The 23,140-nt window shown below is 43.9% G+C and overlaps 2 protein-coding genes across 2 annotated transcripts in view; both read right to left on the bottom strand.

The window, feature by feature from the left end:
• Positions 1–2,196: 2,196 nt before the first annotated feature.
• PDCD2L (programmed cell death 2 like) lies at positions 2,197–7,382 on the bottom strand. The gene is made up of 6 exons (XM_048515951.1): positions 7,171–7,382; positions 6,312–6,475; positions 5,379–5,448; positions 4,438–4,805; positions 4,203–4,316; positions 2,197–3,056 (listed from the first exon to the last, which is right to left on the bottom strand). The coding sequence occupies exons 1-6, from the start codon at positions 7,372–7,374 to the stop codon at positions 2,879–2,881; spliced, it is 1,098 nt and encodes a 365-aa protein (XP_048371908.1). The 5' UTR covers positions 7,375–7,382; the 3' UTR covers positions 2,197–2,878.
• Positions 7,383–8,811: 1,429 nt separating this feature from the next.
• The window catches only part of LOC125443680 (fatty acyl-CoA hydrolase precursor, medium chain-like), a 33,350-nt gene continuing 19,021 nt past the window's right edge, over positions 8,812–23,140 (bottom strand). Inside the window, exons 5-14 of the mRNA XM_048515950.1 lie at positions 22,121–22,274; positions 21,584–21,688; positions 19,886–19,990; positions 18,207–18,245; positions 16,208–16,348; positions 16,022–16,102; positions 14,841–14,988; positions 12,729–12,860; positions 11,707–11,779; positions 8,812–10,175 (exon numbers count right to left, since the gene is read on the bottom strand). Of these exons, the coding sequence (XP_048371907.1) occupies positions 9,998–10,175; positions 11,707–11,779; positions 12,729–12,860; positions 14,841–14,988; positions 16,022–16,102; positions 16,208–16,348; positions 18,207–18,245; positions 19,886–19,990; positions 21,584–21,688; positions 22,121–22,274 (1,156 nt within the window). The 3' untranslated portion in view covers positions 8,812–9,997. The remainder of the gene's footprint in view (positions 10,176–11,706; positions 11,780–12,728; positions 12,861–14,840; positions 14,989–16,021; positions 16,103–16,207; positions 16,349–18,206; positions 18,246–19,885; positions 19,991–21,583; positions 21,689–22,120; positions 22,275–23,140) is intronic.

Raw genomic sequence — 23,140 nt, forward strand, 5'->3', positions numbered from 1 at the left:
TTTGATAACATGGTGTTTAAATTTGACAGCAAACTTTGAGAAATGTAAGTTTCCAACCAGACTCTTTGTTACAAAAAGATCAAGCTAGCTTAATATTTGCATTATGCATAGACTTCCTTGAACATTTCAGCGGAGATTTCAAATAACCAAAATGTTAATGGAAGTAAAATGTCATCTGAACTTTCAATCTGTCTTGGGTGCTGTGTGGTTTCCGGGCTGTATGGCCGTGTTCTTGCTAGAACACGGCCATACAGCCTGGAAACCACACAGCACCCAAGTGATTCCGGCCGTGAAAGCCTTCAACAATACTTTCAATCTGTCCTTAACTTCCAGAGGAGAATCAAGGCTGGTCACAAAAACACTTTTTAAAAAATAAAACAAAAATCTTACTGCACCTAGAAGTTTAACATCACTTATTCCAGCACTAGATTTCATGAGTCAAAGCTAACTTCTTTGATTGCTATGATGGAATAAATTATTCTTTAAGGTGTCACCGGACTTCTCTTTCATTTTTCTACAACAGATTAACACAGCCACTCCTCTGTAATTGTCTGAAATAATACATCTTAAAGACCCTGTCAAGGTAAAATGGTTTGTGCTGTCCCATTCAAAATCACGACGACAGTTGCATTTAACTGATAATCTTACAATGCATTTAACTGATACAGATAATTGTGACAATTCCTCAACAAGTGGAGTCAGGGAAAGAAATGCAACTTCAGGCATCTTACCGAGCTCACATCCCAGATTTTTAGAGTTTTGTCATCAGAGGCAGAGACAAGAAGGTTGGAATCTGATGACCAAGCAACATCGGAGATTCCCTGTAATGAAGAACCATTTAATTCACTGAAATGTGAATTCATGAATGTCTCATTTATCAATCCTGTACATATTGTGCAAAATAGTGGCAGAATTATGGTCAGTATGCTTTCGGAAGGAGAAACAGCATTTTTAGTGTTCACCTAGGTTATAAAGGTTCCCTGGCTTGGAGTAAAATAAGACATAGGTATACTGAACTTTCCCTCTTTACTACATGCATCCAACTAAGTCAAAGGTGACCATGTTTTCCGATTGCCAGGTCCAAGGTAGAATACACACACAAACTGCCACTAAGTTGGTCCTTGATTAGAAGAAGAAGAGTTTGGATTTATATCCCCACCTTTCTCTCAAAGGGGCTTACAATCTCCTTGCCCTTCCCCCCTCACAACAAACACCCTGTGAGGTGGATGGGGCTGAGAGAGGACCGAAAAGCTGTGACTAGCCCAAGGTCACCCAGCTGACGTGTGTGGGAGTGCACAGGCTAATCTGAATTCCCCAGATAAGCCTCCACAGCTCAAGCGGCAGAGCAGGGAATTAAACCCAGTTCCTCCAGATTAGAATGCATCTGCTCTTAACCACTATGCCACTGCTGTTCCTTACCTTGAAATGATTACCTCAAAGTAACCCTCAAAATCCAGCCGGCAACATTCCCTAAACAAAAAGCAGGAGCAAATGAAGCTCTCTAAAGGAGTCTCGCAGGTCAGGCCCACAGCTATCAGCAAGGGTGCTGCAGGAGTTTCAACCTCCTTTCATATGGAGTCATAAGGAGAAGAACGCAACATTCTCTGCAACTGCTAAGAGGGAACCTGCATTGATTCCATCAGTTGTGGTGCATCAGTCATATACAAAATCAATAAAATAGTTGGCTGTTGTGGGTTTTCCAGATGGTGAGACTATGATCTAGTAGTTGTTTTTGCTCCTAACATTTCGCCCCTATCTACAGTTGGCATGTCATGGCACGATGTGTTTCTCATCTTACCATGACATGCCTCTGAAGATGCCAGTTATAGACATGGGAGAAACGTGAAGAAGAAGAAGGAGGAGGAGGAGTTTGGATTTATATCCCCCCTTTCTCTCCTGCAGGAGACTCCGAGGGGCTTACAATCTCCTTGCCCTTCCCCCTCACAACAAACACCCTATGAGGTAGGTGGGGCTGAGAGAGCTCCAAGAAGCTGTGACTAGCCCAAGATCACCCAGCTGGCGTGTGTGGGAGTGCACAGGCTAACTTGAATTCCCCAGATAAGCCTCCACAGCTCAGGTGGCAGAGCTGGGATTCAAACCCGGTTCCTCCAGATTAGATACATGAGCTCTTAACCTCCTACGCCACTGCTGCTCCTGGTCTGGAAGCAAAACCTTCCAGACCACAGTCACAAAGCCCAGAAAACCCACAACAGCTAGTTGATTATTGCTGTGAAAGCCTTCCACAATATAATAAAATGGAACACTGGTAACAATCAGCAGTTCTCCCCTTTTCACCCACAATGCTCCCAATATTTCCAGGAATCTTTGACAGTGGCAGTTCTTTTTCCTATTGTAGAGCAGAAATGTGATTTCTGGGTTGCCGATGAAATTTGCACAACTATTCAGAGGACTGCATCCAAAGTTTGTGCCAGACAAGAGGCTGCGGATACCCCAAGAATATCAGAGGGGCTTTGCTTGATCCTATTCCTTGCTGGCTGTGATGCACCACGTCCATGTCCAGGTCCTTGGAAAAGCAGCTTTAATAGAGACTGGATTTGATTCCCTGACTGCACATTTCAAGGTGACAAAAAACAGATTTACCTGCCTGTTGTAACCAGCTGCTTTTATACAGAACTTGTAACAGGAAAGAAGAAGAAAAACAAGAGTTTGGATTTATACCCTGCTTACAAACTCCTTTCCCTTCTTCTTCCCACTAAAGACACCTTATAAGGTAGGTGGGGCTGACAGAGTTCTGAACGGACTGTGACTAACCCACCGTCATCCATAAGGAATGCAGGAGTGGGAAACAAATCTGGTTCACCAGATAAGAGTCCACTGGTCATGTGGAGGAGTGAGAAATCAAATCCAGTTCTCCAGATTACAGTTCACTGCTCTTAACCATACCTTCATCTCCACATTTCAGCACACTGACCAGGGCAGGCATTAACTGAAATTCAAAGATTCTCTTGCTGTGGCAATTGGGGCAAGGTGGGACAGCCGTCTTGATGTCTGACGAAGGGCAGGTTATAAATAAAGGCTGGCCACCCCAAGAATATCTGAGGAGACAGAGACACAGATGTGCATGCATCAATATTTATACCCTTCATCTTTGCATGAAACTGACCCCTCCATCACTTCCCTCTGGCTCACCCAGCCAGCATGAGGAAAGATCCACCTGAGATGCTCTCACTGATGACACCAGGGATTGAAGCCAGAAGCTTCTATAAGCACAGCACCTGCCCTGCTGCTGAGTTACTGGGGTCCATTCCAGAAATAGATGAGGTCACCTCTTCTGAACTCCTTATAAACACCTCATGTTTGTACCACAGTGATTTGGGATATTCCAGCAGAATCACAGACTAATAGATAATGCCACGTCTCAATAAAGATCTTGGAGGACTGAACATTGCTTTGTGCATCAGCTGCAAGATTAGGTCACCCAAGAGCCAGTGATTAGACCAGGGGTAGGGAACCTGCGGCTCTCCAGATGTTCAGGAACTACAATTCCCATCAGCCCCTACCAGCATGGCCAATTGGCCATGCTGACAGAGGCTGATGGGAATTGTAGTTCCTGAACATCTGGAGAGCCGCAGGTTCCCTACCCCTGGATTAGACTGATGGGCCAGGAACAAGAAGCCAGAGGCCCCATTTCCCATTGTACTACTCCTGAACCTTGAGAGATCTTGAGCTAGGCATTCTCTCTCAACCTAAGCTACCTCACAGGGCTACTGTTCTGAGAATAAAATGGAAGAAGGGTGAACAATGTTATAAGCGGCCTGGAGGGGAAGAACAGTGGAGTATAAATAATTTAACATATCTCTTGCTTTGGCCACTGACCAAAACTTTACGGAGCAAATTTGCTGGTCTCATATAGCAGCATTCTTGGTATTGTGTTCAAGAGTTCCTTTTGCCCCCTTACTGGGGTGGATCCTCCCTATCCTACCAGCCTACTGGGCAAATTTTATTTGTTATTTATACCACACCTTTCTTTTTGGCCCAGTTTTGAAGCCCTCCTCCAATTTAATGGACTGTAAGTGGACCTTCCATTACAGGAAGGTTCACTTAAGTGGGGTAGAGGAAGGCTACTTGGAGGATGGCTGCATCCCACTCACTGATTTTAACTAGTGTCTCAAGACAGCCTCATTTAATTCTTGCCCAGTGTTCCCTTCCTTAACTGACAAACCCTGAACTGATCAGCTCACCTTAAGATCTGTTCTTGGCAAGGAGAGATCCTTTTCAGAAACTTGTGGAACACGGCGTCTCTCTTCTCAACATCACTCTTCTCATATTTCTCACCACAACTGTCAGCCATGTTGCTGCAAATAACAGCCGTCAAGTTACATACGTGGATGCCCCTTTTTATTAATTCTGGTTTTATCCCCCTCTGCCATGCAGAAGATAGACAAGACCAAAATGGACTAGACCAGACAGTCTCACCTTTCTGACACCAGCTGTTCCAAATCAACCCCCTCCCTCTGTTGATATTCCTTTAAGAGTTTTTGGGCGTGGCCCGTATCATCATAGGTAAGATAATCTTCCTCCTCCACAGCGCTGATGTAGTATGGTTGCCATATGGGAATGTTTGGGTCTTCCCCAATTGGATTATCACAGTTTCCTGAGACGTCTTGCAGGCTAAGACCTTGCAACCAAGATGCACAGTCTCCTTCTCTGGGGAAGGGATCTGATGCTGCGAGTGAGGCAAGGTTTGGGCTGCACACGTCTTCAGTCAAGGCCATGTCACCGTCTTCTCCCCAGTCATCTGCTCCATCACACCAATCCTTGGCTGCAATCAGACTTTCTTGGTTCTATGAATTCAAGAACACAAGCATAAGCACAGCAGGCATATTTCAGAAAAGATCCAGGTCAGATTATAGGTTTTACAGAGAGCCCCAAATTTGTGGGCATTTAAAAAATGACCGGTATTGAAGTGATTACCTTGCTAAAGGGTGCAAACTTACTAAACTTAAAGAAGGAAGTCCCACTGAACACAGGAAGATTTTCCTCCAAGGAAGTTATGCTTAGGAGTGACTGCAAAGATAACAAGGGCTGCCCTCCTAGTGCCTTTGTTTCAAGAATATGTTTGCAACTATCATTTTGCCGACATCTTAAGGGTTAAAAGGATTTGTTATGGCTTGAGGGAGCTATGTTCGCCACTGTTCAGGGCTGTCGGTGTGTTAGAACACATATATTGCTGCAATGCTATGAACATGTACTTTGAAGGAAACCTAAGTGAATATCATGAGACTTACTTAAATCTGAATCAGCTGAAGCTACCAGTTATTATGCAAAATGCTAAGCAATGTAAATTCTTGTGCACCTCCTACCTGAGGCCACTTGTTATATAAAGCAAAACAAATGCACTGATTGGCATAGGATACCTGCTTTGGTTTGCAGTCTTGCATTTCTTCTCTGTGCACTTCCAAATATTGGGACCGTAATACCTTCCAGCTGCAGGAGAAGGTGAGCATGAAAGAAAAAATCAGCAAGGTTTGCAAAGAAAACTACAACACACATGAATCTGCCTTATATTGAATCAGCCCCTCAGTCCTTCAAGGTCAGGAAGAAGAGTTTGTATTTGTATCCCCCCCCCCCTTTCTTTCCTGTAAGGAGACTCAAGGTGACTTACAAGCTCCTTTCTCTTCCTCTCCCCACAACAGACATCTTGTAAGGTAGGTGGGGTTGAGAGCATTCTGAGAGAACTGTGACTAGCCCAAGGTCACCCAACAGGAATGTAGGAGTGCAGAAACACATCTGGTTCACCAGATAAGCCTCTGTCACTCAAGTGGAGGAGAGGGGAATCAAACCCAGTTCTCCAGATTAGAATCCACCTGCTTTTAACCACTACACCATGCTGGCTCTATTAGCTACTCAGGCTTAAAACGGCTCCATGGGTCTCAGGCAGAGGTTTTTTACACTTACTGCCAGATTCTTCAACTGGAAATGCTGGGGCTGAACCTGGGACTTTCTGCATGCCAAGCAAATGTTCTGCCACTAAGTTATGACTCCTTTCCAAATTTCATAGCATTAAAAAAATTATTGACAAACCAGCATCTTAGGTGAGGTGTGACAAGAACTCTGTAGGAAACCTTAGAGAGCTCCCCCACCCATCTGTAATATGAGAATAATAACACTGAACTACCTTACAAGATTACTGCACAGATTGCTGAGCTAACGTACATGAAGATCTCTGAACATCTAAAATATTACATAAATGCTTGTCATCATCATATCTGCATTTTAGTACCAGCATCTATGCAAGGCACAAAACAGATCAACCAGTAAGGTTGCAAAACACCCTTCCGCCTGCTCACCTTTCCAATTTCCCCCAGCAGCTTTTCGTTGCACAGGCAAACACATTAAGGATTCGATGGAATGGGGAGGCTTCAAGAGGGCAATACAGTTGCACAACATGCATCAGGCCAGCCCTACAAATCCCACAGAAAGGATGTTCCCAAGTTACAGAAGGGGCATGATCCTGGAATCAAAGGAAACAAAGCAGCCTCAATTAAAGATGAGCTTTTGCTTTCAATAGAGAATAGTTCCATTGCAATGAAGACAAGCTCTTCTAGCATAGGGTGGCTCTGAGTTGATGAAGGCACAAAGTAGGATTTTACCACATCAGCAAAACACATCAGCAAAATGTATCCCGATGTATGCTTATGCAAATTAGAGATCTATTCCACAGCCGCACTTAAAACGGACACACCAATGCCTCTGATAAAGTGAACTCCATGCATCACAGCCTACTGGACAGCAATTTGTCACTCAGGCATTTAACCACAGACCTATAGGTCAAAACCTCTACCCTATCTCCAGGAAATTTGGATAGATATACAACTGAGTGTCATCAACACATTGAAGGGACCCAATTCTGAAACTCTGATTTATTTATTTCTCATAAGGGTTATTTTTTAAAGTAAATATTGAACAGCATGGGGGATAAGAAGACTATGTGCTGCGGAACCCCATAGGTGAGATCCCATGCAGAACTTGGGAGAGGAGTTTACCTACGAGTAACAAGGCGGATACTCCTAAGTCAGCGACCTCGAAACGTGTCCCAAAGTAACAAAAAAGTGGGATACGTGTGATTTGGGGGCGGGGGGGGGACGAGCTGCCCCTGGGGCGCTGCTACAGAAGCTGCCGTCGCCACCGCCGCCTCCTCCTACTCACCGGAGCTCCGCCCAGCTTGCTTGCAACTCCTTGGAACTGAAGGCGGCTCTGGCAGGAGCTCGCCGGGGGGACGGTGGCATCGCATAAGCCTAGAAGCACCGGAGGCCGCCGAGAAGCTGGCGTAGAGGCAGACATCGGGCATGACACACACGTGCGGGGTAAGGGAACCCGGAAAAACAGAACCATTCTGTCGTCACAACTCATGTGGGTACGGTAGGTGAGGAGGGACAAATACAGTCGTCCGCGAGAAAAATGAACACTAAGAACGGGTGTCAAACTCGCAGCCCTCCAGATGGACTACAGCTCCCACCATCCCCTGCCAGCATGATGGTTACAGGGGATGATGGGAACTGTAGTCCATAATATCTGGAGGTCCGTGAGTTTGACACCTAGAATAGAGGCCACACACAGCTGCTTCCTTTTAAATAGATTTAGGAAACGTGTGGTTTCAACCCAATCACCCAATCACCAGTCCAATGTCTATTCCTGCAGTTATTTTTAATTGCTTTCAGCACCTGCTCCTGAAGACAATGCTGGTGTCAGAAATTTTGCAGCCCAAGGAAATCTATATATGCATGTTCAAAATATATATACTTTTCTAAGTCTCCTTATTTTAACAGGCTTAGATGGGTGTAACTGTCCTGGTTGCAGAATTTTGATGTAAAAAAAGGTTAATTGGGGTTTGCCTCTTCAGTCCCTAGTCCCTCTTTTTAAACTTTAAAAATATTCCGGAATAAATAACCAGAATTTGGGAGTACATAGCATGAGTTCTTGATTTATTTATTTCTGAAACCTTTCTCCTGCATTATTCCACCACAAAACCCTCCAGGTGACTTCCAAAAATGTAAGTTTTGTATAAGCTATGTGACAACTTTTGTGATATTTTTGTTAGTATTATTTATAAATATTATTCATGATTTAAATCTCTAGTCAGTGAGACTTGGTTTAAATCATGGTGTTTTACAAAAAAACCTCATGCTTACTGGTATAATGTTAATATTTACAACCAGATGAAGGTTCCGTTTTTTAGAATGATGAGCACCTTAACCATAGGTAGAGAAGTTTCATTAAAATATTCCCAGACCATGTCTCTTTTATGGCCTGCTGTCATCATTACAGATTTTCTCCTCCAGGGAGAGAATTATATGATAAACCTCAGATTATACACAGAAAGATCCCAAGGCTTGTGGAATAGTCTGCTCAAAAGATTTTACTTTCATTTTTACTGCTTAGTGAGATGTGTCTGATTGCCCCTGATGTTCCCTTAAGAATGGAAGAAGAACCCATGATCAGAGATCGTGTTTTCTTATTGGCAGATTTCCTCTGCCTGCTCAACCTGATAGCTATAACTTTGAAATCACAACTGGCTGTTCACATGATTATGTTTTCCTTCCGAAGTCTTCACATTGGTGTAACCCGTAGCAGGACAGTGGCACCGGGACTTCCACGTGGAGAGTTTCCCTGCTACCCGTGATCTCCAGCAGGTCTTTCGCACCATCTGCATCCTAGGGTCCTTTAGCTGGAAATGGTCGGGATGTTGTATTTCTGAGTTACAGCTCTGTTTCTGATCCTGTTAATTCTCTTTGATAGCACAAATGTGGGGTGGAGGGGAGCATTTTAAAATAAAACAAATAGCAAACATTGTTTTTGTTTTATTTATTAAAGTATTAATGCTTCAGATTTCTCCAGAGCCAAAGCAGATTGACTTTATTTGATACCAGAATAGTTCTGTAGAAGAAAATGACAAAGAGAATAGTGGATTGTTGTGCATTGTGGGAAACAGAGATCTCCCCAAGGGACTTAAGGGAGCCCTTTAACTCTTCTGCCCCCATGTACTCCAAAAGTGTGGCTGTTCCAAGTATCTTTTCTTCATTTGGCCAGATGTTCAATACCTTGATTGTTTGGCATTTTTCCTTTCACCTTTTTCCAGCATCAGAATGTGCATCTTTCTGAGGTGACCACAACTGTCTAACAAAGCAACTGTAATCACAAGGATTATGCAAACTATAGGAAACATGAGTCAGTTAAATCTTCTGCAGCAATTTATGACAGTATTATGAGAACAGGAATGCACACAAATGCTATTCAGCAGAGAAATTTGTTGTTCTTGGTTTTCATTTTGGAACCCGAAAAAGATGCTAGAAAGTTAGAAATGTTGGCTTAGTTGTTCTGACTTCACTTGTAGATCTGCAATCATACTTCTCTCCATTGGTGCCCTTCTAAATCCGTTGCGGAGCAGGTTCTTTGGATGCAGAGTGCATGTTTACAGCGTTAGGTGTTTCTGCTCAAGCAAAGCTAGCATCTTTCACCAGAGGACTCATTTCCTAACAAAGAGGGATCCACACAAAAGCAAGGCATAAGATCTAGACTGTTATCTTCAGCCAAACCCAACCTATAAACCACACATCATAGCTATAAAAGAGCCAGTAGCTTCTGTCTGCAGAAGCTCCACTGAAGGACACAAAGATTTCAGATTGCAAACAGGTGTGTTGGAAGAGAAGCAGTGAAGGTACTTCGGCAATATAAAAATCAGAAGTTACCTGTCATTAATTGAGATCCTCAATTTTCTTGGACGAAGAGACAATTTTATTGAAAAATTCCCTGTCATTCTCTGCAGCATCATTTTGGTAGGACCAGCAGGAGAGAATTTGATTTATAGTAAATTTGACAATAGATGCTTCTGGCAATTAAGATCCCTGGTGAACAGCAGACTGACCAATATCACAACCCAAGACAAAAATTCTCCAAAATGACAAACAATCCACCAGAAGAAAACAATTCATTTCACTTCTCAATAGCAGCATGGCTTCTTGATGCCACTGAGGTCTTATAATTCTGTGCGCACTCTTTTGATTTCAGCTATCTTCTCAGGCAAGATCTTGGTCCAGAAGACAACTTGCTCCTCTTTTAGCTTTGTTGCCACCTTTTGCGTTAAGCCAATTTCCAGGTATTGCTCCTTCTGGTCATACTTGGGCCAGGTCGGCAGACCTTCACCATTAGGGTTCCTAAAAACATTACACGTGGAGAATTAGTTTGCTGTTGAATCCATATGGGCAGTTAGAATCATAGAGTTGGAAGAGACCACAAGGGCCATCAAGTCCAACCCCCTGCCACACAGGAATGCACAATCAAAGTACTCCTGACATATGTTCATCATCCAGCCTCTGTTTAAAAACCTCCAAAGAAGGAGACTCCACCACTCTCTGAGGCAGTGAATTCCACTGTTGAACAGCCCTGACAGAAAGTTCTTCCTAATGTTTAGGTGGAATCTCTTTTCCTGCGCCTTGAATCCATTGCTCCATGTCCTAGTCTCTATTCTATTCTATTCTATTCTATTCTATTCTATTCTATTCTATTCTATTCTATTCTATTCTATTCTATTCTATTCTAGTCTCTGAGGCTGCAGAAAACAAGCTTGCTCCCTCTTCGACATGACATCCCTTCAAATATTTAAACATAGCTATCATGTCCTCTTTTAACCTTTGTTTCTACAGACTAAACATCCCCAGCTCCCTAAGCCTCTCTTCGTAGGGCATGAATTCCAGACCTTTTACCATTTTGGTTGCCCTACTGTGGACATGTTCCAGCTTGTCAATATCCTTCTTAAACTGCAATGTCTAGAACTGAACACAATACTCTAGGTGAGGTCTGACCAATGCAGAGTAGAGTGGTACAATTACTTCCCTCAATCTAGACCTATACTCTTATTGATGCACGCCAGAATTGCTGCGCTTTGAGGAAAAAGAGGCAAAGACTGCTGTAAACTAAAAAAAAGACAGTGGGTTCTTCATGGGAGACTTGAGTCCAGCTTTGCTAAGCTGGTGCATCAAACAGACTACTTGTTCTACTGAGATCACTTTTAAAACCAAGGCTGCCCCCAGACTGACTGTGTTAAGGAAGACAATTCTTAGACCTGAACACAGGAAGCTGAATTATACTGATGGACCCGTGGTCCCTCTTGTTATGCTAGTCTACTCCACAAATGCTACTGAGGCCGTTTCCCCACTTTTAAAATGACATCCGTTTCGTCTGGTCCAGGACCTTTTTAGCGCAAGGGTCCTGTTCCCTGGGCCTCCCCACTGCCCCGCGCCCTGCGCAGGGTCATCAAAAGGCGCCGTTTTGAGCAGTGCCAGAATGACCTGCACTGAGGGGACGCAAGAGCAGCAGAGTCGGGGCGGCTGCATTGTAGCCGCCCCTGTAGTGGGGAGTGCAGTTGGACCCCGCGCTACTCGGCCAGAGTAGCGCGCAGTAAACAGTGAGTGGGGTAAGGGCCTGAATCTTTCCAAAGAGAAGGGCAGGGCTTTCACTCCTCTGGGGAGGGTAAGATCAACGTCTTTGACTGGAACCTAAAGTACTACAAACAGAAGGTTGATAAGAACGGGCAGAAGGCCAAGCCAATCTAGGAGCACCAATCTGCCTCCTGCAGATGGTTGGAGGTTGCAGGTTCCATTTCAGGCAAAATAATCCATGCCCGTTACTGCTAGATCTTTTTCCATTTTACATCGCCTAACTTTGCCACCATAACAATATGCTTACCCAGTACGAGCAAAATTAGCCCAGTATTTCATAACTGTTTTGCTAAGATTTCTTTCTTCTTTGGTGGTATCATCTGCAAAGCAAGGCATACAACAGTAGCATCAGCTATCATCAAATTGTAGATTTGTGGCTTTTATAAAGAATTAAATAATTGCTCAAACAAGCAACCTGGTGATTGTTATAGTGGAACGTTGAGTGGAACAAAAAAGGAACAGCTGCAACAAAAATCAAAACCAAAGGATGAGAAGTTGCACACAAACAATTTTTTTTGGGCTGTCAAATCACAGCTGACTTGTGGCAACGCTGTAGGGTTTCCAAGGCGAGAGATGCTCCGAGGTGGTTTTGCCACTGCTTGCCTTCCCAGCATGTCCCTGGTATCCCTTGGAGGCTTCCCATCCAAATACTTGCCAGGGTCGAGGCTGAGAGTGTGTGACTGGTCCAAAGTCACCCTTCAAGTTTCCATGGCAGAGTAGGGATTCGAACTGGGTTTCCCAGATCCTAGTCCAGCACCTTAACCACCGCACCACACTGGCTCCTCAGACTAGCTTAGCTGCAAGACAATCCTCCCTCCTTACAGCTCCATGTCTGTCTCGTGCAACCACCGCAAATCTTGCTCATGCCAACATCATCCTGAGATTTGGCTGTCATGACCTTATGTACATGGCTTTGTCTACAAGGAGTACTTAGGGCCTACAATAACAGCCACCTTCAGTTTGTGCATGATCCCAACTATGAACATGCTTCGGGCCCTCAAGGGAGACCAAAATGCTCTTAATTGCTACAGTGTTTTTGGTCAGGAGGAATGTCTGTGTGGGTAGATTTTATCCCACCCTTTCTCCAATGTGATAGAAATGGTCACGCTTCCCATTTTTAGCTTCACAACAACCTTGAGAGGTAGATAATGCTAACCAAGAAAGAGCGACTAGACCAAGAACACTTAATTAGCTTCATGGCAGGAGATCTGACTCAAGCACGGGTCTCCCAGGCTATGACATTCTAACCCCCGCAGCACACCAACTCACCTCCTAAAAGGGGCCTTCCAAAGACAAAGCCGATTTCATCACCGTGGTCAGCTTTAACAAAGTCTGGCTTAAGAGCTCTGTGTAAACTTGGCCGATGCTGGAATTCATACACGTAGGTTGGATATCCAGTATCTGGACAAAGGAAGAAGATTCTGTTGCAGCTGGATTCTGCTCAAACCAGGCACAGACTCATCTCTGCGCATTGCCTCCCCTCCCCCCTCCCTTGCTTCCCTTCTGGAATTCCACATCTCTCACTCAGAAAGCAAACACCCTCTGTGATCTTTTCCCTCAGTCCCTCCTGGCTGTTTCAATGATTTTAGATTGATTGAATTATGATATTATTTTGGTATGTGCATGAACTCTTCAGTGCATGAATTACGGTATTATGTTGGTATGTGCATGAGCTCTTCAGTCATGAAAGAGTTAATGATGCTGTTCATTAGTAAACACTAGCTAGTTTAGCATAGCTAATGGGGAGTTGAGTAACTGGTAACCTGTGTTAACGAAGTGATCCATTGTCATTAGGTAATCAATGCATTGCCATAGTAGATTGTGTGCTTTCAAGCACCTATGTACTTGAGAGGAAGTTGTAAAAGTAGTGTCGAAGGCTTTCACGGCCAGATTCAACTGGTTCTGGTGAGTCTTCTGGGCTGTGTGACCATGATCTGGTGGAAAACCCTGGAAAACCCACCAGAACCAGTAAAAGTAGCTTCCCATCTTTGTTCTCAGAGTCGCACCTTCTCGCAATGTAGAAGCAGCATGTAGCTCAGAATAGAGAGGACTGTTTTACTGTTTTATACCATATTACTTTTCCCTTCTATTTTTTTTAGTAAACTGGTTGTGGTGGGTTTTCCGGGCTGTGTGGCCGTGGTCTGGTAGATTTTGTTCCTAATGTTTTGCTTGCATCTGGCCTGCATCTGGCATCTTCAGAGGTGTATCACACAGAGAAGTCTAGCGACATAGTGCGTAACAGTGTCTAGACACAGTGTGTAACAGACTTCTCTCTGTGATACACCTCCGAAGCGTCAGCCACAGACTCTGAGCAAAATGTTAAAACAAGATCCTGAACCAGATAATACCACAACCTAAATCAGACAATGGTGAATCGACCATGAAAGCCTTCGACAATACATTTCTTAGTAAACTTTATTTAAGCAAGGCAGCAGAGTTTGTGATTATTTACTCTATTTATGTTTTTCATCAACATATTATCTTTACTTACAAGATGAACAGTCAACAAGGTCTCTGGAGAGACAACAGATTCCCCAAATAAATAAATCTTTGCCATTCCTAAAACTTGGCTTTGTTCGTCTGACACTGACACTGTTGCTGCTCTCTCATTTGGAAGACTTTGCTTGTCCCGCACACTTCCCCCTGAAGACTACTGTGGTGACCTCCTACTTTCCAAATCCTGCTACTTCCAGGCCTTACTGTTAACCCCATGTAATTGCTTTTTAACCATCAAAATTAATTCAATAAGCCTCTACTCCCCTCGGTAGCTGCAGCCAGTGGTGGGATTCAAATAGCTTAACAACTGGTTGCATATAAGCCCCATGTTAACAACCGCTTCTGCTGAAGTGGTGCGAACCTGCTGAATCCTACCACCGGCTGCAGCCCAATATTGCTCCCTCCCCCCAGCCTTGAGTTCGACCTACCTGGTTACCTCATTCAGCTGGCCCAGCAGTTTCCAATTTCCGAATGTCTGAGTACCACTTACATGCATTGCCATGTGTTCACTCCTGATCTTGTCTTTATTGATTTAGATATTTATACTCTACTTTTCTCCCCATCTGGGCTCAAAGCAGCTTACAACATTGTTCCCCACTCTGCTCCATTTTATTGCCTCGACAACTCCACAAAGTAGGTTCAGATAGGAGAAAGTGACTGACCTCTGGTAATCCAATTAGTATTACTGAATCTAGCAACAGGTAATTCTGTGTTGGATCCCACTACTGCCACCACTTTCTCCCTTGACCACTGCTTGAAGGGTGGATTGTTTGCTGAACAGTTGTCCTTCAAGGCCTCTTCCTGGCAGAGAGCTGTCTTTGTAAACCACTCTTGTGGCTGTCATGAGAACCATTCCCAAACCAAGCTGTTGTGACAGAAACTCACCTCTGTGGTACCTCGCTGTTTGAATGGTGGGAACAACAAAGACCACGTCTCCCAGCATATCAAGAAGCTGATCCCGGAGTTGTATAGGATCTTCAGTATCCTTCAGATATTCGTTGGTAATGAGGTGAGCATATTCGGAGTCAACGTTCTGCCACAGGCAAATAAAAATCATGGAGTGTCATTGGTCTTCTGTAATCTTAGGAGGATTGCTTGCTCTATGGCTCACAGTCAGAATAGGTAAGCAATGGTATTAGGGCCAATAGGTATTAGGGCCAACAGCAGCATACCTTGAGATGGAGCAGCTGCCAGGCTCCAGTGTTTTTGGCTGCCAGGCTCCAGTGTTTTGGCAGGGTCCTCTGCTGCCAGCACCCCCTGCCCACTCATTTGCTAGCATTCTACCACCCATGCTCTCTACTGCACACACTTTCTGGTGCCACTGGGGAAAGCTGTACAGGCTGCTGTGAGCATGAGCAGTGGAAATGCTTGTGAACAGACAAGAGAACGTCACACAAACAGATGGGAGGCATGCAGATGGGTGGGAGGAAACGAGGGCATGGGTGCAGATGGGGGGGAGAAGAAAAGTTGGATTTATATCCCCCCTTTCTGTCCTGCAAGGAGACTCATAGGGGCTTACAAACTCCTTTCCCTTCCCCGCTCACAACAAACACCCTGTGAGGTGGGTGGGGCTGAGAGAGCTCAGAAGAACTGTGACTAGCCCAAGGTCACCCAGCTGGCATGTGTTGGAGTGCACAGGCTAATCTGAATTCCCCAGATAAGCCTCCACAGTTCAAGCGGCAGAGCAGGGAATCAAACCCGGTTCCTCCAGATTAGAGTACACCTGCTCTTAACCACTACGCCACTGCTGCTCCTCAGGGAACCCAGAGAACTCTCTGCCTCAGCCCCCTCAAAAATGGAACCTATTTTCCTCTTCACAAAATCTCAGTATTTATTTCCCTGGACCATTTCACATTGGTCTCAAGTGGGAGGGGACACCTCTTTTTACACATTGAGCAACCAACAACAGGCTACAACGGGTCTCTGAGAATCTCTCCCACCGACACTTGTTTCTCCCATCCCTCTCCCCTCTATATATTAAAGTAACACAATGTTAAATTCCATTTGGGGAAAGGATGAAATGTACAGGATGGCTGCAAACATAAAATGAAGAATTTCTTTCTCACCGTGAATTGATCTAAGCCGGGGAGCAGAGCATTTACTGTTGCTTTGTCTAGGCCCTTTGTTAAATCTGGAAAGCGCAGCATCTAGAACAGTGGACATAGAATGTGGACAGCGTAGGAAACACAGGGAGTTTCTCAAATGGCAAACAAGCTTAAGTTGTGGCATTAAAAGAAAGAGAAATATCTTACATGTGGAATAATCCATCCAGACTCATGATTATTGACCCCAATCATGTAGGGTACGTTATTGATTTTTTTTGCTATTAGGAGATCCTTGGGTGGTTTGGGGAGAAACACACCATCGATAACTGCGGTAGTAAGCACAGTGTGCTGAAATAAGAAAATAATTAAGAACATTAGAATGGCATTCAAGCTATAACTTATTAATTTATTTATTGGCAAGGATTTTTAAATGCCCCCTCTCTGGAGAGTATTTTTAGCAGAATAGCTGTCCCAGAATAGCTGTCCCAAGAAGGAAAGACAGGCCAAAGGTGGCCCAAATTCACAAACACCTTGACCCCTCCACCACCATGTCCCAATACAACCCTAGCTTCCAAGACCAGCGGATGGCCAAGAAACAGGGAAATTGGTGACAGGAGGAGCTGTTCCACTCTGCAGCCTGGAGAAGGGGGTGAGCACACTATGCCCCCTAAAGGAGGGATCTGAAGGCTGCCCTAAGAACTCAGAGACACCCACCTTGTCTAGGAGGCTGAGAAAAAGACCTGTGGTGCCCATAGTAACCTCATCCAGAATGGTGAGATATTTGCTGCACAACAGGAACTAAGATGACCCTTTTCCTACCCCATCACTGAGCAAACTTTGAAGCCTCCCTCCAGCCTAAGGAGGCTTTCTCCAAATTAAGTGGCTCTTCCATTAGAGGAAGGTTCCTAGGTGGATGGTTGAGTCCACCCCTGTGAAAAGAAGCTGAGGCATCCCCTTTGTAACCTATGTGCCTGTGGAGCTTGGAGGAGTATGCCAGGCACAAGGACAATTTAACACATCTGTTGAATCCTTCAGGCTTCTCAGTCTTAGGTTCCAGCCTGAAGCTTAGCTAGACAAATGGGATCCACCTTACCAACTTTTAGTTGCTTCCATTTACACCTTTGCCATGTTCCCTGCTCTACTCTCATAGGTGTGGAGAACTGAGCTTGAGAAGAGACTCCCAGATAATGGGAACTCTTTAGAACCACTGTAACTTTTAAGTCAAGGTGCCTATTTTAGATTAACATCAGTTAGGGCAAGTACATAGGAATTGCATGTTAATGCTTTTTAATGTCTTGCTTTATTTGCTGCTATGATGAGATTGTGCGTGTGGGCATTTTTTAAAAAATAAATGTTTTGTAACTTTTAATGTCGGTAGCTGTTCTCTGTGCAATACAGACCTCCACTGTTTCAGACAAGCTATTTTAAAATGAGTGCCAGGAAAAGAGGACAAGTTGCTACTCCCGCAGTGGTGCACAGGTATAGTAAGGTATCCCCATGGTAACCAGATACTGGGTAGCAAGGGACACAGGCACAAGGCAAGGCCATTAAAAAGCAATGCATGGAAGTGAAGTTGAGAGCCCTAGTCCTCATAGTGGGTAGTTTCTCCAAAAGTCGGGTGGTGGCAGTGGCTGAACTAAAAGGAGGACAAAAAAGCCCCTCTAAGGGTTGGAAAAGCTAGGTGGGTGGCACATGCTAGATCAGGGGTCTGCAACCTGCGGCCATGCTGGCAGGGGCTGATGGAAATTGTAGTCCATGAACATCTGGAGAGCCACAGGTTGCAGACCCCTGTGCTAGATGAAGACCTTGGATGGCCACTGGTGCCCAGACACCTTGAAGGGCAACATGGAATAGGGCCTGCAGATCAGTGGAGCTGCTCTGCCCCACTATCCATTGTCATTTTGGGTTGTAACTGGAAGTAATGTCATCACATCACAACAGTGCCCCCCTACCCACCCACCCACCCACCCATCCCATGCACCAGTTGTCAGGCTAAGCTTGGCAACCTTAACACTTTGATAGAGAGAAGCAGCGCAAGACACTTGTGTCAGGATCCAGTCTTTGTTGCTTGTCCATTTCTTCTCTCCTTTGAAAACCAGAACTCCTGTTGCCAGTTCCCTACTTCTCCAAGGAGATTTTTTTAAAATAAAAGGATTGAGCTGTTGTTCTTCAAAAATAGGTTAGCGGTCAGCAAAGATGTGCTTACTTTTTCTTCTGCACTGTCCATTCGGATTCTCATGAGATCCTGGAATTGTAAGAGAAGTCACAACAGCAGGTTCATTAGTACAAGTATGGACACAATCTTCCATAATGTTCCTGCACAAACCCCACAGAAATAATGAGAGCTGCACAAGAGTATCACTGTTCACAGATAAATTCCTAAATGAATCTTTCTTCTTTTAAAAGCACCTTTTGTTTTTCCATTCTCCTAAACATCCAAGGGTCCTCGGAGCACAATTTGAACACTCGGAACACAATTTGAATCATCAGCAAGGCCTTTAAATACTTAAATATGTTCCATTCCCAAGACTGCCCATACATATTAAAAGAATGCTACCTGGCACAGTAGGCCACCTTCATTCAAGAAAAATAACTTCAAAGGGAGACTCCAGGTGACTCCAAGCTTAATTCTACTCATTTAGGACTCACTCATGAAGACCACAGTTTCTCTGCGGTTAATCTTGCATTGGAGCTTGGCACAGAAACATCACAGCCTATACTTTTGCATGTCAAAACTATATCTCCCCAGTATTTGTTCTTTCCCCCACTTTATGTAAGCATACTTGAGGATACTCTGACAAAGTGAGCTCCAGTTCATTCAAAGCTTTTGCCAAAATAAATAGTAGCCTTGTAAGCTTTGCAAAGCTCACTTGCTTTTGCTGTGACATAACACAATTACTCCTGCTGAATCTTTACTTGTTTTTGGACTGTGACTACGGAAATAAATTATTTGTTAAAAGAAATCTCCGACCCATTACCTAACTACAGCTTGGGTTATTTTTTAGCCATTATAACAAAATGACTGGGCATTCTACAGGTTGCAAGATACAAGGATTGGCCAAAACTGGAATCCTATCTTGCTGTCTCCTTCCCCCCAAATCCTCAGATATGCAGAACATTTACTTCAAAGTGAAGGTAGCTTCCCGAGTGCCGATATGCATGTTAAGCATGAGCTGGATGTCAGGGCAGAACTGAACTCTGCCATACAGTTCAACCCAAAATAACATGAATTAAATCATTGGACAGTTCAGACCCACAATTTAATGTTTCAGGTTGGCATTCCTTCCAATGGCTGTAGGTAGTATACATCAAACATGCCCTTCCGATACTGGGAAAGATGTATATGTAGGAGTAAACTTTCAAACCAGCACGTTATGAAACCAGAAATAATGGGAATGACCAATTATGTAACCTTCTTCCTATGTGTGACAATGCCACTATTACTGTTTCACCCATGGAAAAATAGTGGTTTGCACCCTCATCAAAATGATTATTAAATCGCTCAAACAAATGAAATCCAGTGTGTGCAGTGGTGGACAATGATCTGGGAGGTGCAGAGCCAAATTCCCCATTCTGCCATGAAAGCTTTTTTGGGTGACCACATTTGGGTGACCCCTTGAGTTTTTCATAGAAAATTTCACAGTGATGCTGTAAGGATAAAATGGAGAAATGGAGAACCCTGTAAACTGCTTTAGGTCCCCTTGACAGATAAATGTGGGCTACACATTAAATAAATAATGACATGCTTTCCATCTCTGAGATGGAGCAGGGAAAGAAAATGTGATTGACGGAGGAGAATTTGACACAGTGCCATTCTTGGCAAGAGGCCGATGTCGTTTATAGCGGGCAGTCTATTAATAAAAATGACCAGAGCAGCATATTTACCATCTTGTGAGCGGCCTGCAAAATTTCATCCTCCGTCTTCCCTTTGAGACAATGAACCATCTCGCTTGAGCTTGACGTCTTACAGCCAGCAGATTCTGCCATTTTCTGCAGTCAAGAGAAAGACATTTGCCACAATTTTCATGGGATTGAAAACATCTGCCTCAAGGCCCACTGTAAAAGGGTACAGATATCAGAGGTCATGGAAATGGCACAGATCACTGAGGGTCAGGTGTGATTAAGGCCGACCCTACTTAGCTCCTAAAATCTGCAGGAAGTGGGCTAGCTAGGGCCAACCTGGTCAGGGCAAAAAAACCCCAAACCCAACTAAGGTAATCTTAAACAGAATTTGTTTGATGGTGAGGGAAGAGAAAACATTGCTGTGGCCACTTAACACATTACAAGCAAACGGGTTGGAAGGTGATAGTTAAGTAGTACATGTGGGTTTCCAACCGCCAGGTAGATCCTGGAGATCTCTTGTAATTACAGCTAATCTCCAGATTAGTTCCCTTGCCTTGGAGGCTGGACACAGCAGCATTATACTACACTCAGTATCTTCTCCTCCCAAATTCTGTCTTCCCCAGACTCCGCCCCCCAAATCTCCAACAATTTCCTAACCTGGAGTTGACAGCCCTAATAGTACACCTTTCTGCTGGATTGTGGCCCACACTTGAAACAGGATGTTAGGGAGAAATGCCAGCATCCACAGGTATTTTCTATTGTGACAGCCTACAGTCATATACAATAAGTTACTTCTTCTTCACAGGTATTGATTTGAGATGCTGACACAAAATGTTAGCCATGACTGGTGATGGTGTTTGTTGACCACACCGCCAAGTTACAGCCAATTTATGGTGACCCCATAAGGTTTTCAAGGCAAGAGACATTCAGAGGTGTTTTGCCATTGCCTGGTAGTACACACTGTCAACTGGGTACTATTGATGGTATACCTTTGGTTCTTTTCCTTTACTCCTCCCTATGATGCTCCTGCCCACACACAATTTTTTCCCCTGGTCATTACTCAGTTGCCCACAAAGAAACCCCTTCTTTTTTCAATAGAAAATTCCTCCCAGGAATCTTCCTTCTCTCCTTTCCCTTCTATATATAGTCCACCACAGTGACCACAACCCCAGTTCCTTCCCTTCCTGATGGCACACTATTTCCATATCAAACGCATGGCAGAGCGTTATATGTGTCTGTGTGGAAATCAATCTAGGCTTAACTCATCAGTAGATAAACATAAATATCTCAGTGTGCCAAAAGTGAACCTGACTTATGGTGACTCCAGCAACGGTCTTTCAAGGCGAGTGAGAAGTCATGGTGGCTTGCCATTGCCTTCCCCTGCACAGTCTTCTTTGGTGGTCTCCCACCCAAATATCAACCTTTCATAGCTACTGAGATCTGATGAAATCAGGTTATGCCAAGGCACCTTCCTTCCTGACAATACCTACTATGTACTTAAAATTATCCATCTCTGCTCTTCAAACTGCAGGCAAAGCCAGCAAAAAGAAGACAGGTTCCTTACAATTCTGGTGTGAATATCCTTTGATCATCCTCTTCTCTTGAGCATCTTCTGGTGTGAATATCTCTAGAGCGTCCTCCACACTCCAACAGCATATTATGTCCATAGGCTCTTTTCACCTTTTTCTGGTGAATACTGGAACCTTCAATTTAAATTCCAGCACCCCCTTCAAAACTTACCTTAGCTTGCTTTTCTGGATGGAGGTCTAAGAGACCATTCAGGAGGCAGACGCCGCTTTCAGAGATGGCTTTATGGAACAAGTCCTTTGCCAGTGGAGATATGACCTGAAAAGGGAAGGAAAGCAGAAATATCAGTGGTGGCTTTTCCTCCGCTAACTCTATTTCCATTGATTTTCCCAGTTTGTCCAGGGTTTCTCAGTGAGAAGTTCTGCAGTGTGGGACATGTTTCCTTGAAAGGCTTACTGACTTTCCCTGAAATGCAGGACCATGGGGAAGGGTTCCCAATAATGTCACGTTTTAAGAAAATATTTAAAAAACCCCAAATCTCTGGATCCTTCTTACAACAGTTTAACAGTATGGCAATTCAAGAAAGAGTAATAATATCAATATCTCTAATCAAATAATAGTAATTATGGGATGTTTTGGTGCTGCTAATTATGAAATGTTTTGGTGCTTCTAAATTCTAATAATAAATGTCTCAAAGCCCTGAATGATTGGAAAATAAAAGCAAAGCTTTAGAGATCATCAGCAACCTACCAGGGCACAAGTACTGAATCCACCTGCAGATTCACCAAATATAGTAACAGATCCTGGGTCACCTCCAAACTGTGCAATATTCTCTTGGACCCACTGAAGAGCTGCCACTTGATCAAGAAGGCCCCAGTTTCCACGGGCTGTTGTGTCACCAGTACTGGAAGGAAGGAGAAACTCAAAACATATACACTCAGGTGTTGGAAAATTGATGGTGAAAGCTGGTACCGAGTCAAAAGGAATGTTATTATTCGGCTTGGTGAGGTTCTGACAAAGAAAACTGGCACGCTTTCATTTATTTAAAATATGCAACTGTAGTTGCATATACTTTCACTCTTCCAACTACAGATTCCAATCTTTGATTTAGACGAGGAGTCTGCAGCCGATGGCACCAGAGCCAAATGTAGCTCAGCGCAGAACCAAATAAGGCTATTTAAAAAAGAAAACAAAAACTTTCAGTGAAAGTACTGCATATTGGAGAGGTATGTAGCATGCTAGAATAACCAGAATGGTACAAACGTTTTTAAGAGGACTACAAGCCTTCTTAAGGATAGTTTCTTAAGGAAATGGTAGCGAACAGATGCCAGTATTCTAACTGCAAACCATGTGCAGCTCCTTGCCAATGCGCTAAAGTAATCATTCAGGGTGCTCCTATGTATATTTATTACTTACCGTAATAAATACAGTGAATATTGTATATATTTAAATTTTTCACACAAAAAATCCCCCCAGAGAACTAAAAGCAGAATAAAATCACCCACCCCTGATGGCTTCAAAATGTCCAGAAATCTTACATCTTTATAGAAGTGGCGCTTCGCAGCATTTTCTTTACGAAATTCTCAAGGCAGAATGTTTTTATGCATGTGATTGCAAGGTCTCCCCCCACCCCCCGTCTTTCAGTACAGAACAGACATTCTTGATCCATATTAAACAGTTGATGAGGCATTGCGACCCTCAGATGTCTGATCTTGACTATGCGCAGCCCCCCTCCCACCAAAGAGATAATTATCACCTGAATAGGAATAC

This window comes from Sphaerodactylus townsendi, linkage group LG14, assembly GCF_021028975.2.
Source record: "Sphaerodactylus townsendi isolate TG3544 linkage group LG14, MPM_Stown_v2.3, whole genome shotgun sequence".
Lineage (NCBI taxonomy): Eukaryota > Metazoa > Chordata > Lepidosauria > Squamata > Sphaerodactylidae > Sphaerodactylus > Sphaerodactylus townsendi.